At 45.0% G+C, this 15,000-nt stretch overlaps 1 protein-coding gene across 1 annotated transcript in view; it reads left to right on the top strand.

The window, feature by feature from the left end:
* Positions 1–15,000, top strand: part of LOC311138295 (poly(rC)-binding protein 4-like) — a gene marked incomplete at both ends in the record, with an annotated part of 78,084 nt that overhangs the window by 33,764 nt on the left and 29,320 nt on the right. The window contains 3 exons of the mRNA XM_084172974.1: positions 47–175; positions 2,874–2,948; positions 6,171–6,242. Coding sequence (XP_084029100.1) covers positions 47–175; positions 2,874–2,948; positions 6,171–6,242 — 276 coding nt within the window. The remainder of the gene's footprint in view (positions 1–46; positions 176–2,873; positions 2,949–6,170; positions 6,243–15,000) is intronic.

Raw genomic sequence — 15,000 nt, forward strand, 5'->3', positions numbered from 1 at the left:
GTGTTTTGCTCCAGATAAATGACCTGTGTATTTTCTCACTCAACAGACCACCGGGGCACAAGTACAGGTAGCTGGGGACCTTCTGCCCAACTCCACAGAGAGAGGAGTGACGATATCTGGGACCCAAGACGCTATCATCCAGTGTGTCAAACTGATATGCACTGTAATTCTTGAGGTACTGTACACTCGGCTGCGTTCTCCACACATCTCCAAAAGTGTGCACTTAGCCGATAGCAGTGTGGTTTATTTGCATGGCTCATGGCTTCACCAGAGGATTGGTTTTCATCACCACATCATTACCAGCCACAGTAAGAGATGAAGGTCATAATTGATTTAAAGACAGACTCCAGCTATTTTTACTGTTTAAAAAACAATATTATTAGGTACACCAATCTAGTACCGGGTCAGACCCCCTTTTTCCTCCAGAACAGCCTGCATTCTTCGGGGAATGGATTCTGCAAGGTGTGGCTTTCAAACGTTGCTCAACTGGTATCAAGAGGGACCTACCGTGTGCCAGGAAAACATTCCCCACACCATTACACCACCAGCCACCAGCCTGTACCGTTGACACCAGGCAGGATGGGGCCATGGACTCATGCTGTTTACGCCAAATCATGACTCTGCCATCAGCGTGACGCAACAGGAACTGAGATTCGTCAGACCAGGCAAATGTTTTTCCACTCCTCAGTTGTCCGGTGTTGGTGATGGCGTGCCCACTGGAGCCGCTTCTTCTTGTTTTTAGTTGATAGGAGTGGAACCCGGTGTGGTCGTCTGCTGCGACAGCCCGTCCGTGACAAGGACCGATGAGTTGTGTGTTCCTAGATGCCGTTCTGCACACCACTGTTGTACTGCGCCGTTATTTGTCTGTTTGTGGGCCGCCTGTTAGCTTGCGTGATTCTTGCCATTCTCCTTCCACCTCTCTCATCAATGAGCTGTTTTCTCCCCCAGGACGGCCGCTGAATGGATGTTTTTAGTTTGTTGCACCATTCTCTGTAAACCCTAGACACTGTCGTGTGTGAAAAGCCCAGGAGGCCAAGCGTTTCTGAGATACTGGATCCGGCGCTCCAGGCACTGACGATAGTACCATATCGCTTAGGTCACTCTTTTTCCCCATTCTAACGTTCAATCAAACAGCAACTGAATGCCTCGATGCCTGTCTGCCTGCTTTACATAACAAGTCACGGCCACGTGACTCACTGTCTGTAGGAGCGAATCATTTTCATGAACTGGGTGGTGTACCTAATAAACTGAGTGTATATGTTTTTTGAGCAAGATAGCGTTTTTTTTTTACACAAGTGCAAACTTCAAGGAGTAGGTCATTTAAGGAGTTGGTCTGATGGTGCCCTCTGATGTCATCAGCCTCCGCCTTGCTTGGGGAACAATAGAGAACAAAAAAGGAAAGCCCCCCCCCCCCCCCAACTTGTGCCATGTCATGAGGATACCTGGATCACCTAGTAAGATTTGCCTTTTGTTAAGTAAATCAGGTGATAGGAGACTGGAGTATGACTTTAAGCAAAACGTGTGAAATCGTCAAGTATCAAAAAAGATGTATGATAAACAACACACAAGACTACGACATGTGGTCCTCTGTAGCTCAATTGGTAGAGCATGGCGCTTGTAACGCCAGGGTAGTGGGTTCGATCCCCGGGACCACCCATACGTAAAAATATATGCGCACATGACTGTAAGTCGCTTTGGATAAAAGCGTCTGCTAAATGGCATATTATATTATATTACTATAAATGTAATACTAATCTAATCTAATCTATCTGTCTGTCCGTCTGTAATGCAATATCTAAAATGTATACCCTCTTATCTGCAAATATTAAGAACTAGCCTACCGCAGTGAGTAGACCACTTATGAGGATTAGTCTAAATGCTAAAACAGAGAAATCAAAGGATTTAGTAACTCATTGTTATTCCACCTGAATCTCTGCTGGAGAGAACGCTGACCCTATCCAAGCATGCACTTTCAATGTAATTTTAGAATCAAAGCGTTTCAAAGATACATCTACTTTGTCTGTATAGTTGTAGTTTTTTGGTCGTTTTGTATCTAGTCTCCTCAAAGGGAGCCTGTATTGACCATATTCATAGTGTTTAAATATCTAGTCCCTAGCTCTAATCCTATCTAGTGTTTATATATCTAGTCCCTAGCTCTAATCCTATCTAGTGTTTATATATCTAGTCCCTAGCTCTAATCCTATCTAGTGTTTAAATATCTAGTCCCTAGCTCTAATCCTATCTAGTGTTTATATATCTAGTCCCTAGCTCTAATCCTATCTACTGGTTATATATCTAGTCCCTAGCTCTAATTCTATCTAGTGTTTATATATCTAGTCCCTAGCTCTAATCCTATCTAGTGTTTATATATCTAGTCCCTAGCTCTAATCCTATCTAGTGTTTATATATCTAGTCCCTAGCTCTAATCCTATCTAGTGTTTATATATCTAGTCCCTAGCTCTAATCCTATCTACTGTTTATATATCTAGTCCCTAGCTCTAATCCTATCTAGTGTTTATATATCTAGTCCCTAGCTCTAATCCTATCTACTGTTTATATATCTAGTCCCTAGCTCTAAACCTATCTAGTGTTTATATATCTAGTCCCTAGCTCTAATCCTATCTAGTGTTTATATATCTAGTCCCTAGCTCTAATCCCATCTGACACTCCAGGCAGGCTAAAGGAAATGCTCAAAATATGTAGAAGATTTCCACGTTTTTGAAACGTGGTCCCAACATTCTTCAACTCATCTATCCTTTTTAGGCTGTACGACTATATTTGATTGTGTGTTGTTGCCCTCAATTGTACTGTGATGTTTTTACTAAAAGCTACCCTGTCTTTAATACTGTTTGGTTTTGTCCTCTTGTATCTAGTCACCTCCGAAAGGGGCCACTATTCCATACCGACCCAGCCCCTCCCCAGGAACAGTCATGATGGCCGGGAACCAGGTGAGGATCAGAACCCATAACGTAACGCAACACAACATAGAACACAGTATAGCATCACATCACATCAACCTTAACATCACATAACCGGTAAGAATCAGAGCACATGACCATAGAAATATAATATTTGACCACCTCACAATAACCACCTGAACTTCCTCATCCTCCACACCAGGTTGCGATATTGAATTTAAATATTCAAAGTACTTCAGGTGCGATTAGCAAGAGAATAGTCCCAATCCCAAGTATTTTCAAATATCTGAATAGCATATTAAACCCTGGTCTGTATTAATTCACTGTAATTTCGGCCTGGTCCATATTTATCTATAAAATGTTATTGTTGAGATATTAAAGACATTCTAATATTGCCTTTCTATTGTTGTCAGTACGAAAACATTTCTACGCATATCTCATACTCCACATTCCTCACACACACACACACACACACACACACACACACACACACACACACACACACTCCCACATTGCCACTCTGAATTATCCAGCATCCATTTGATCGGTGCCCTGTGGACACACACACACACACACACACACACACACACACACACACACGGATGACTGACTACATCAAAGCTTAGTCAGAGGACACCAAAGAGGACTCAACCTAATGTTTATTCATCATAGTGTAGCATGACTACTCATTAGAATCACGCGTACGCACACCACACACACCCATACACCTGCACACACACACACACATACACACACGCGCGTACACACACACACATACACACACATACACATGCGTACACATACACACACATACACACACATACACACACATACACACACACACATACACACACATACACACACACACATACACACACACACATACAAACACATACACACACACACATACACACACATACACATACAAACACATACACACACGGTTGCATACAATAATATCAAGATCAATCATCTTCATGAATATTCAGCCATCATTTTCTGCCTGGGTTCCAGAGCAGAAAATAAATAAATTGCAATGGCATTAAAGTGGATCTGCCTCTACGTTCCAAATGGCACCCTATTCCCTATATAGTGCACTACTTTTGATGAAAGCCTTATGGGCCCTAGTCGAAAGTAGTGCACTAGATAGGGACTAGGGTGCCATTTGGGACATTGGCTGGATGTTTCTCAGCTTATTGCTTGATGCTTGCGACCTGTGACTGAGGTTCCCTATACAGTGGGGGAAAAAAGTATTTAGTCAGCCACCAATTGTGCAAGTTCTCCCACTTAAAAAGATGAGAGAGGCCTGTAATTTTCATCATAGGTACACGTCAACTATGACAGACAAAATGAGAAGAAAAAAAATCCAGAAAATCACATTGTAGGATTTTTTATGAATTTATTTGCAAATTATGGTGGAAAATAAGTATTTGGTCAATAACAAAAGTTTCTCAATACTTTGTTATATACCCTTTGTTGGCAATGACACAGGTCAAACGTTTTCTGTAAGTCTTCACAAGGTTCACACACTGTTGCTGGTATTTTGGCCCATTCCTCCATGCAGATCTCCTTTAGAACAGTGATGTTTTGGGGCTGTCGCTGGGCAAAACAGACTTTCAACTCCCTCCAAAGATTGTCTATAGGGTTGAGATCTGGAGACTGGCTAGGCCACTCCAGGACCTTGAAATGCTTCTTACGAAGCCACTCCTTCATTGCCCGGGCGGTGTGTTTGGGATCATTGTCATGCTGAAAGACCCAGCCACGTTTCATCTTCAATGCCCTTGCTGATGGAAGGAGGTTTTCACTCAAAATCTCACGATACATTCATTCAACGGCCCCATTCATTCTTTCCATTACACGGATCAGTCGTCCTGGTCCCTTTGCAGAAAAACAGCCCCAAAGCATGATGTTTCCATCCCCATGCTTCACAGTAGGTATGGTGTTCTTTGGATGCAACTCAGCATTCTTTGTCCTCCAAACACGACGAGTTGAGTTTTTACCAAAAAGTTATATTTTGGTTTCATCTGACCATATGACATTCTCCCAATCCTCTTCTGGATCATCCAAATGCACTCTAGCAAACTTCAGACGGGCCTGGACATGTACTGGCTTAAGCAGGGGGACACGTCTGGCACTGCAGGATTTGAGTCCCTGGCGGCGTAGTGTGTTACTGATGGTAGGCTTTGTTACTTTGGTCCCAGCTCTCTACAGGTCATTCACTAGGTCCCCCCGTGTGGTTCTGGGATTTTTGCTCACCGTTCTTGTGATCATTTTGACCCCACGGGGTGAGATCTTGCGTGGAGCCCCAGATCGAGGGAGATTATCAGTGGTCTTGTATGTCTTCCATTTCCTAATCATTGCTCCCACAGTTGATTTCTTCAAACCAAGCTGCTTACCTATTGCAGATTCAGTCTTCCCAGCCTGGTGCAGGTCTACAATTTTGTTTCTGGTGTCCTTTGACAGCTCTTTGGTCTTGGCCATAGTGGAGTTTGGAGTGTGACTGTTTGAGGTTGTGGACAGGTGTCTTTTATACTGATAACAAGTTCAAACAGGTGCCATTAATACAGGTAACGAGTGGAGGACAGAGGAGCCTCTTAAAGAAGAAGTTACAGGTCTGTGAGAGCCAGAAATCTTGCTTGTTTGTAGGTGACCAAATATTATTTTCCACCATAATTTGCAAATAAATTCATAAAAAATCCTACAATGTGATTTTCTGGATTTTTTTTTCTCAATTCGTCTGTCATAGTTGACGTGTACCTATGATGAAAATTACAGGCCTCTCATATTTTTAAGTGGGAGAACTTGCACAATTGGTGGCTGACTAAATACTTTTTTTTCCCCCCACTGTATCAATGTATTAATGTAATTACATAAATGGCCCCTTTTTAAAATTAGATTAATGTTCCTGCCAAACGATGATCTATTTGATGTTAAATCTCTGACGTTGATGAGAAAAGATGATCAGAATGATGTGATGGTGGTGATAGGGGACACTGAACAGGATACCTTGCGTTGCAGTGGGTGATGTGATGGTGGTGATAGGGGACACTGAACAGGATACCTTGCGTTGCAGTGGGTTGTTTAATATATTTACTGAGGTGCGCCTGACCCCCTGGTCTTTTGACTTAGTTTTATGTAGGGGAGACCAGAGGCAGATTTTTGGCGCCTGTGACATCCTACAGTTTGACTGTACTGAGTCTGACCCCCTGTCTGTCTGTCTGTCTGTCTGTCTCTCTGCCTCTGTGCTTGAAGGTGTTTGAGACGTCTGACTACGGGTCACACCCCCTCTTCCATATGGCCCAGGGAGGGCTGGATTTACAACAAGTGAGTATGACGATGAACTGACTGACTGACTGACTGACTGACTGACTGACTGACTGACTGGCTGACTGGCTGACTGACTGACTGACTGGCTGACTGGCTGACTGGCTGACTGGCTGACTGACTGGCTGACTGGCTGACTGACTGACTGGCTGACTGACTGGCTGGCTGACTGACTGGCTGACTGACTGACTGGCTGACTGGCTGGCTGACTGGCTGACTGGCTGACTGGCTGACTGGCTGACTGACTGACTGACTGACTGGCTGGCTGACTGACTGACTGACTGGCTGGCTGACTGACTGACTGGCTGACTGACTGGCTGACTGGCTGACTGGCTGGCTGACTGACTGGCTGGCTGACTGGCTGACTGGCTGACTGGCTGACTGACTGACTGACTGACTGACTGACTGACTGGCTGGCTGACTGACTGACTGACTGACTGGCTGACTGACTGACTGGCTGACTGACTGGCTGGCTGACTGACTGGCTGGCTGACTGGCTGACTGGCTGACTGACTGGCTGGCTGACTGACTGAAGAGTGGGGAAGAGATGTCCTCTCGGTAGATACACTGACATGTTACTCACTTTGAGCACCTGGAAAAGTCCTGTCCATTACTACTACAGTGTCTCTAATTACATCTTGGACCAGGTAGACAGTTAGTCAGTCACCTTGGACCAGGTAGACAGTTAGTCAGGCACCTTGGACCAGGTAGACAGTTAGTCAGTCACCTTGGACCAGGTAGACAGTTAGTCAGTCGCCTTGGACCAGGTAGACAGTTAGTCAGTCACCTTGGACCAGGTAGACAGTTAGTCAGTCACCTTGGACCAGGTAGACAGTTAGTCAGTCACCTTGGACCAGGTAGACAGTTAGTCAGTCACATTGGACCAGGTAGACAGTTAGTCAGTCACCTTGGACCAGGTAGACAGTTAGTCAGTCACCTTGGACCAGGTAGACAGTTAGTCAGTCACCTTGGACCAGGTAGACAGTTAGTCAGTCACCTTGGACCAGGTAGACAGTTAGTCAGTCACCTTGGACCAGGTAGACAGTTAGTCAGTCACCTTGGACCAGGTAGACAGTTAGTCAGTCACCTTGGACCAGGTAGACAGTTAGTCAGGCACCTTGGACCAGGTAGACAGTTAGTATCTCACCTTGGACCAGGTAGACAGTTAGTCAGTCACCTTGGACCAGGTAGACAGTTAGTCAGGCTCCTTGGACCAGGTAGACAGTTAGTCACTCACCTTGGACCAGGTAGACAGTTAGTCAGTCACCTTGGACCAGGTAGACAGTTAGTCAGTCACCTTGGACCAGGTAGACAGTTAGTCAGTCACCTTGGACCAGGTAGACAGTTAGTCAGTCACCTTGGACCAGGTAGACAGTTAGTCAGGCTCCTTGGACCAGGTAGACAGTTAGTAACTCACCTTGGACCAGGTAGACAGTTAGTCAGTCACCTTGGACCAGGTAGACAGTTAGTCAGTCACCTTGGACCAGGTAGACAGTTAGTCAGTCACCTTGGACCAGGTAGACAGTTAGTCAGTCACCTTGGACCAGGTAGACAGTTAGTCAGTCACCTTGGACCAGGTAGACAGTTAGTTAGTCACCTTGGACCAGGTAGACAGTTAGTCAGTCACCTTGGACCAGGTAGACAGTTAGTCAGGCACCTTGGACCAGGTAGACAGTTAGTCAGTCACCTTGGACCAGGTAGACAGTTAGTCAGTCACCTTGGACCAGGTAGACAGTTAGTCAGTCACCTTGGACCAGGTAGACAGTTAGTCAGTCACCTTGGACCAGGTAGACAGTTAGTCAGTCACCTTGGACCAGGTAGACAGTTAGTCAGGCACCTTGGACCAGGTAGACAGTTAGTATCTCACCTTGGACCAGGTAGACAGTTAGTCAATTACCTTGGACCAGGTAGACAGTTAGTCAGTCACCTTGGACCAGGTAGACAGTTAGTAACTCACCTTGGACCAGGTAGACAGTTAGTCAGTCACCTTGGACCAGGTAGACAGTTAGTCAGTCACCTTGGACCAGGTAGACAGTTAGTAACTCACCTTGGACCAGGTAGACTGTTAGTCAGTCACCTTGGACCAGGTAGACAGTTAGTCAGTCACCTTGGACCAGGTAGACAGTTAGTAACTCACCTTGGACCAGGTAGACAGTTAGTCAGTCACCTTGGACCAGGTAGACAGTTAGTCAGGCACCTTGGACCAGGTAGACAGTTAGTCAGTCACCTTGGACCAGGTAGACAGTTAGTCAGTCACCTTGGACCAGGTAGACAGTTAGTCAGTCACATTGGACCAGGTAGACAGTTAGTCAGCCACCTTGGACCAGGTAGACAGTTAGTCAGTCACCTTGGACCAGGTAGACAGTTAGTCAGTCACCTTGGACCAGGTAGACAGTTAGTCAGGCTCCTTGGACCAGGTAGACAGTTAGTCAGTCACCTTGGACCAGGTAGACAGTTAGTCAGTCACCTTGGACCAGGTAGACAGTTAGTCACTCACCTTGGACCAGGTAGACAGTTAGTATCTCACCTTAGACCAGGTAGACAGTTAGTAACTCACCTTGGACCAGGTAGACAGTTAGTCAGTCACCTTGGACCAGGTAGACAGTTAGTCAGTCACCTTGGACCAGGTAGACAGTTAGTCAGGCTCCTTGGACCAGGTAGACAGTTAGTCAGGCACCTTGGACCAGGTAGACAGTTAGTAACTCACCTTGGACCAGGTAGACAGTTAGTCAGTCACCTTGGACCAGGTAGACAGTTAGTCAGTCACCTTGGACCAGGTAGACAGTTAGTCAGTCACCTTGGACCAGGTAGACAGTTAGTCAGTCACCTTGGACCAGGTAGACAGTTAGTCAGTCACCTTGGACCAGGTAGACAGTTAGTCAGTCACCTTGGACCAGGTAGACAGTTAGTCAGTCACCTTGGACCAGGTAGACAGTTAGTCAGGCACCTTGGACCAGGTAGACAGTTAGTCAGTCACCTTGGACCAGGTAGACAGTCAGTCACCTTGGACCAGGTAGACAGTTAGTCAGTCACCTTGGACCAGGTAGACAGTTAGTCAGTCACCTTGGACCAGGTAGACAGTTAGTCAGTCACCTTGGACCAGGTAGACAGTTAGTCAGTCACCTTGGACCAGGTAGACAGTTAGTAACTCACTTTGGACCAGGTAGACAGTTAGTAACTCACCTTGGACCAGGTAGACAGTTAGTCAGTCACCTTGGACCAGGTAGACAGTTAGTCAGTCACCTTGGACCAGGTAGACAGTTAGTAACTCACCTTGGACCAGGTAGACAGTTAGTCAGTCACCTTGGACCAGGTAGACAGTTAGTCAGGCACCTTGGACCAGGTAGACAGTTAGTCAGTCAGTCATTTTGTAGTGTAGTGATGAGAATAGGAGCGGGAAATAAACATGTGGAGAGAACTGACCCTGGATATAGAACTGACCCTGGATATAGAACTGATCCTGGATATAGAACTGATCCTGGATATAGAACTGATCCTGGATATAGAACTGACCCTGGATATAGAACTGATCCTGGAACTGACCCTGTATATAGAACTGATCCTGGATATAGAACTGATCCTGGATATAGAACTGACCCTGGATATAGAACTGATCCTGGATATAGAACTGACCCTAGATATAGAACTGATCCTGGATATAGAACTGATCCTGGATATAGAACTGATCCTGGATATAGAACTGACCCTGTATATAGAACTGATCCTGGATATATAACTGACCCTGGATATAGAACTGATCCTGGATATAGAACTGACCCTAGATATAGAACTGACCCTGGATATAGAACTGATCCTGGATATAGAACTGATCCTGGATATAGAACTGACCCTAGATATAGAACTGATCCTGGATATAGAACTGATCCTGGATATAGAACTGATCCTGGATATAGAACTGACCCTAGATATAGAACTGATCCTGGATATAGAACTGACCCTGGATATAGAACTGATCCTGGATATAGAACTGACCCTAGATATAGAACTGACCCTGGATATAGAACTGATCCTGGATATAGAACTGATCCTGGATATAGAACTGATCCTGGATATAGAACTGATCCTGGATATAGAACTGACCCTGGATATAGAACTGATCCTGGAACTGACCCTGGATATAGAACTGACCCTGGATATAGAACTGATCCTGGATATAGAACTGACCCTAGATATAGAACTAATCCTGGATATAGAACTGACCCTGGATATAGAACTGATCCTGGATATAGAACTGACCCTAGATATAGAACTGATCCTGGATATAGAACTGATCCTGGATATAGAACTGATCCTGGATATAGAACTGACCCTGTATATAGAACTGATCCTGGATATAGAACTGATCCTGGATATAGAACTGACCCTGGATATAGAACTGATCCTGGATATAGAACTGATCCTGGATATAGAACTGACCCTAGATATAGAACTGATCCTGGATATAGAACTGATCCTGGATATAGAACTGATCCTGGCTATAGAACTGACCCTGGATATAGAACCTATCCTGGATATAGAACTGACCCTGGATATAGAACTGATCCTGGATATAGAACTGATCCTGGATATAGAACTGACCCTGGATATAGAACTGACCCTGGATATAGAACTGATCCTGGATATAGAACTGATCCTGGATATAGAACTGACCCTGGATATAGAACTGACCCTGGATATAGAACTGATCCTGGATATAGAACTGACCCTAGATATAGAACTGATCCTGGATATAGAACTGACCCTGGATATAGAACTGACCCTGGATATAGAACTGACCCTGGATATAGAACTGACCCTGGATATAGAACTGACCCTGGATATAGAACTGACCCTGGATATAGAACTGATCCTGGATATAGAACTGATCATGGATATAGAACTGACCCTAGATATAGAACTGATCCTGGATATAGAACTGACCCTGGATATAGAACTGACCCTGGATATAGAACTGACCCTGGATATAGAACTGATCCTGGATATAGAACTGATCCTGGATATAGAACTAATTCTTTATTATAGATAGTTTTATTAGTTATGCTATTCTAGCTAGCTATACTATACTAGTTTGATATTGATTACTGCTCTTTTGGTTAGAGCCTTCAAGCTAAGCATTTCACTGTACTTGTGCATTTGACAATACAACTTGAACTGAACATACACACACAAGCACATACGCACATACACTCATGCATGCACACACACACAACCACACGCAAGAATGTGTACTAAACCATGCACACAGACACACACACACACAATAGAACCAGGCCAAGTCTCCCTTGTTGTCCCAGTGTATATTTCCAACCCCAGTGTCCTCTGTTGTCTGCTGTTCGGCATTATCACTGTGGAGCTAAACAGAGATGGTGTGACAGAGGGTAGACAGGGAGAGAGAGAGGCGAGAGGGAGAGCCAGAGAGGGGGGAGGTAGAGAGAGAGAGAGAGCTAGAGAGAGAGAGAGAGAGAGAGAGAACGAGAGAACTAGAGAGAGACAACAACACGAAGAGCTATCTATCCAAAACGGAGATGTATGGGTAAACCACTTCTCCAATCTTTTTGGCCCTATAACAGAGAACAAACAGCAAAAAAATATACATGATCAAATGCAAATCTTAGAATCAACTATTAAAGACTACCAGAACCCACTGGATTCTCCAATTACATTGAATGAACTACAGGACAAAATACAAACCCTCCAACCCAAAAAGTCCTGTGGTGTTGATGGTATCCTCAATGAAATGATAAAATTTACAGACCACAAATTTCAATTAGCTATACTTAAACTCTTTAACATCATCCTTAGCTCTGGCATCTTCCCCAATATTTGGAACCAAGGACTGATCACCCCAATCCACAAAAGTGGAGACAAATTTGACCCCAATAACTACCGTGGGATATGCGTCAACAGCAACCTTGGGAAAATCCTCTGCATTATCATTAACAGCAGACTAGTTCATTTCCTCAGTGAAAACAATGTACTGAGCAAATGTCAAATTGGCTTTTTACCAAATTACCGTACGACAGACCACGTATTCACCCTGCACACCCTAATTGACAAACAAACAAACCAAAACAAAGGCAAAGTCTTCTCATGCTTTGTTGATTTCAAAAAATCTTTTGACTCAATTTGGCATGAGGGTCTGCTATACAAATTGATGGAAAGTGGGGTTGGGGGAAAAACATACGACATTATAAAATCCATGTACACAAACAACAAGTGTGCGGTTAAAATTGGCAAAAAACACACACATTTCTTTCCACAGGGCCGTGGGGTGAGACAGGGATGCAGTTTAAGCCCCACCCTCTTCAACATATATATCAATGAATTGGCGAGGGCACTAGAACAGTCTGCAGCACCCGGCCTCACCCTACTAGAATCTGAAGTCAAATGTCTTCTGTTTGCTGACGATCTGGTGCTTCTGTCACCAACCAAGGAGGGCCTACAGCAGCACCTAGATCTTCTGCACAGATTCTGTCAGACCTGGGCCCTGACAGTAAATCTTAGTAAGACAAAAATAATGGTGTTCCGAAAAAGGTCCAGTTGCCAGGACCACAAATACAAATTCCATCTAGACACCGTTGCCCTAGAGCACACAAAAAACTATACATACCTCGGCCTAAACATCAGCGCCACAGGTAACTTCCACAAAGCTGTGAACGATCTGAGAGACAAGGCAAGAAGGGCCTTCTATGCCATCAAAAGGAACATAAAATTTGACATACCAATTAGGATCTGGCTAAAAATACTTGAATCAGTTATAGAACCCATTGCCCTTTATGGTTCTGAGGTCTGGGGTCCGCTCACCAACCAAGAATTCACAAAATGGGACAAACACCAAATTGAGACTCTGCATGCAGAATTCTGCAAAAACATCCTCCGTGTACAACGTAAAACACCAAATAATGCATGCAGAGCAGAATTAGGCCGATACCCACTAATTATCAAAATCCAGAAAAGAGCCGTTCAATTCTATAACTACTTAAAAGGAAGCGATTCCCAAACCTTCCATAACAAAGCCATCACCTACAGAGAGATGAACTTGGAGAAGAGTCCCCTAAGTAAGCTTGTCCTGAGCCTATGTTCACAAACACAAACAGACCCCACACAGCCCCAGGACAACAACAACAACAACAACAACAACAACAACAACACAATTAGACCCAACCAAATCATGAGAAAACAAAAAGAGAAATACTTGACAGATTTGAAAGAACAAACAAAAAAACAGAGCAAACTAGAATGCTATTTGGCCCTAAACAGAGAGTACACAGTGGCAGAATACCTGACCACTGTGACTGACCCAAACTTAAGGAAAGCTTTGTATGTACAGACTATGTACAGACTCAGTGAGCATAGCCTTGCTATTGAGAAAGGCCGCCGTAGGCAGACCTGGCTCTCAAGAGAAGACAGGCTATGTGCACACTGCCCACAAAATGAGGTGGAAACTGAGCTGCACTTCCTAACCTCCTGCCAAATGTATGACCATATTAGAGACACATATTTCCCTCAGATTACAGCGATCCACAAAGAATTTGAAAACAAACCCAATTTTGATAAACTCCCTTATCTACTGGGTGAAAAACCACAGTGTGCCATCACAGCTGCAAGATTTGTGACCTGTTGCCACAAGAAAAGGGCAACCAGTGAAGAACAAACACCATTGTAAATACAACCCATATTTATGTTTATTTATTTTCCCATTTGTACTTTAACTATTTGCACATTGTTACAACACTGTATATATACATAATATGACAATATGATTGTTTATTTCACTTTTGTTTACTATCTACTTCCCTTGCTTTGGCAATGTTAACATACGTTTCCCATGCCAATAAAGCCCTTAAATTGAATTGAATTGAATTGAACTAGAGAGAGAGAGAGAGAGAGAGAGAGAGAGAGAGAGAGAGAGAGAGAGAGAGAGAGAGAGAGAGAGAGAGAGACCCAAACCAAACCCAGAGTTTAGTTACGCCCAATGTGTACAGTATGAGGGGCATCAGCGGCAGGCTGGACGGGAGCGTTGGCATCCTCAGAATGGAGTGGAGATAAGTGCTTATTCTCTGGCTAGGCCCTGGGGACTGCCATCATCCTAGTAGCTAGAGCTAATGAAGACTCTGCATGGGAGAGGGAGAGGAACGAGAGGAGAAGAAAGGTGGGGGAGGAAAGGAAAGGAGAGATGTGGGTGGGAGAGGGGGGAGATTAGGGGAGAGGATAGGTGGGGGAGGAGAGGAAAGGAGAGATGTGGGTGGGAGAGGGGGGAGATTAGGGGAGGGGAGAGGTGGGGGAGGAGAGGAAAGGAGAGATGTGGGTGGGAGAGGGGGGAGATTAGGGGAGAGGAGAGGTGGGGGAGGAGAGGAAAGGAGAGATGTGGGTGGGAGAGGGGGGAGATTAGGGGAGAGGAGAGGTGGGGGAGGAGAGGAAAGGAGAGATGTGGGTGGGAGAGGGGGGAGATTAGGGGAGAGGAGAGGTGGGGGAGGAGAGGAAAGGAGAGATGTGGGTGGGAGAGGGGGGAGATTAGGGGAGAGGAGAGGTGGGGGAGGAGAGGAAAGGAGAGATGTGGGTGGGAGAGGGGGGAGATTAGGGGAGAGGAGAGGTGGGGGAGGAGAGGAAAGGAGAGATGTGGGTGGGAGAGGGGGGAGATTAGGTGAGGGGAGAGGTGAGGGAGGAGAGGAAAGGAGAAATGTGGGTGGGAGAGGGGGGAGATTAGGGAAGAGGAGAGGTGGGGGAGGAGAGTAAA

The sequence above is a fragment of the Coregonus lavaretus genome (genome assembly GCF_964263955.1).
Source record: "Coregonus lavaretus genome assembly, chromosome: 12".
NCBI lineage: Eukaryota > Metazoa > Chordata > Actinopteri > Salmoniformes > Salmonidae > Coregonus > Coregonus lavaretus.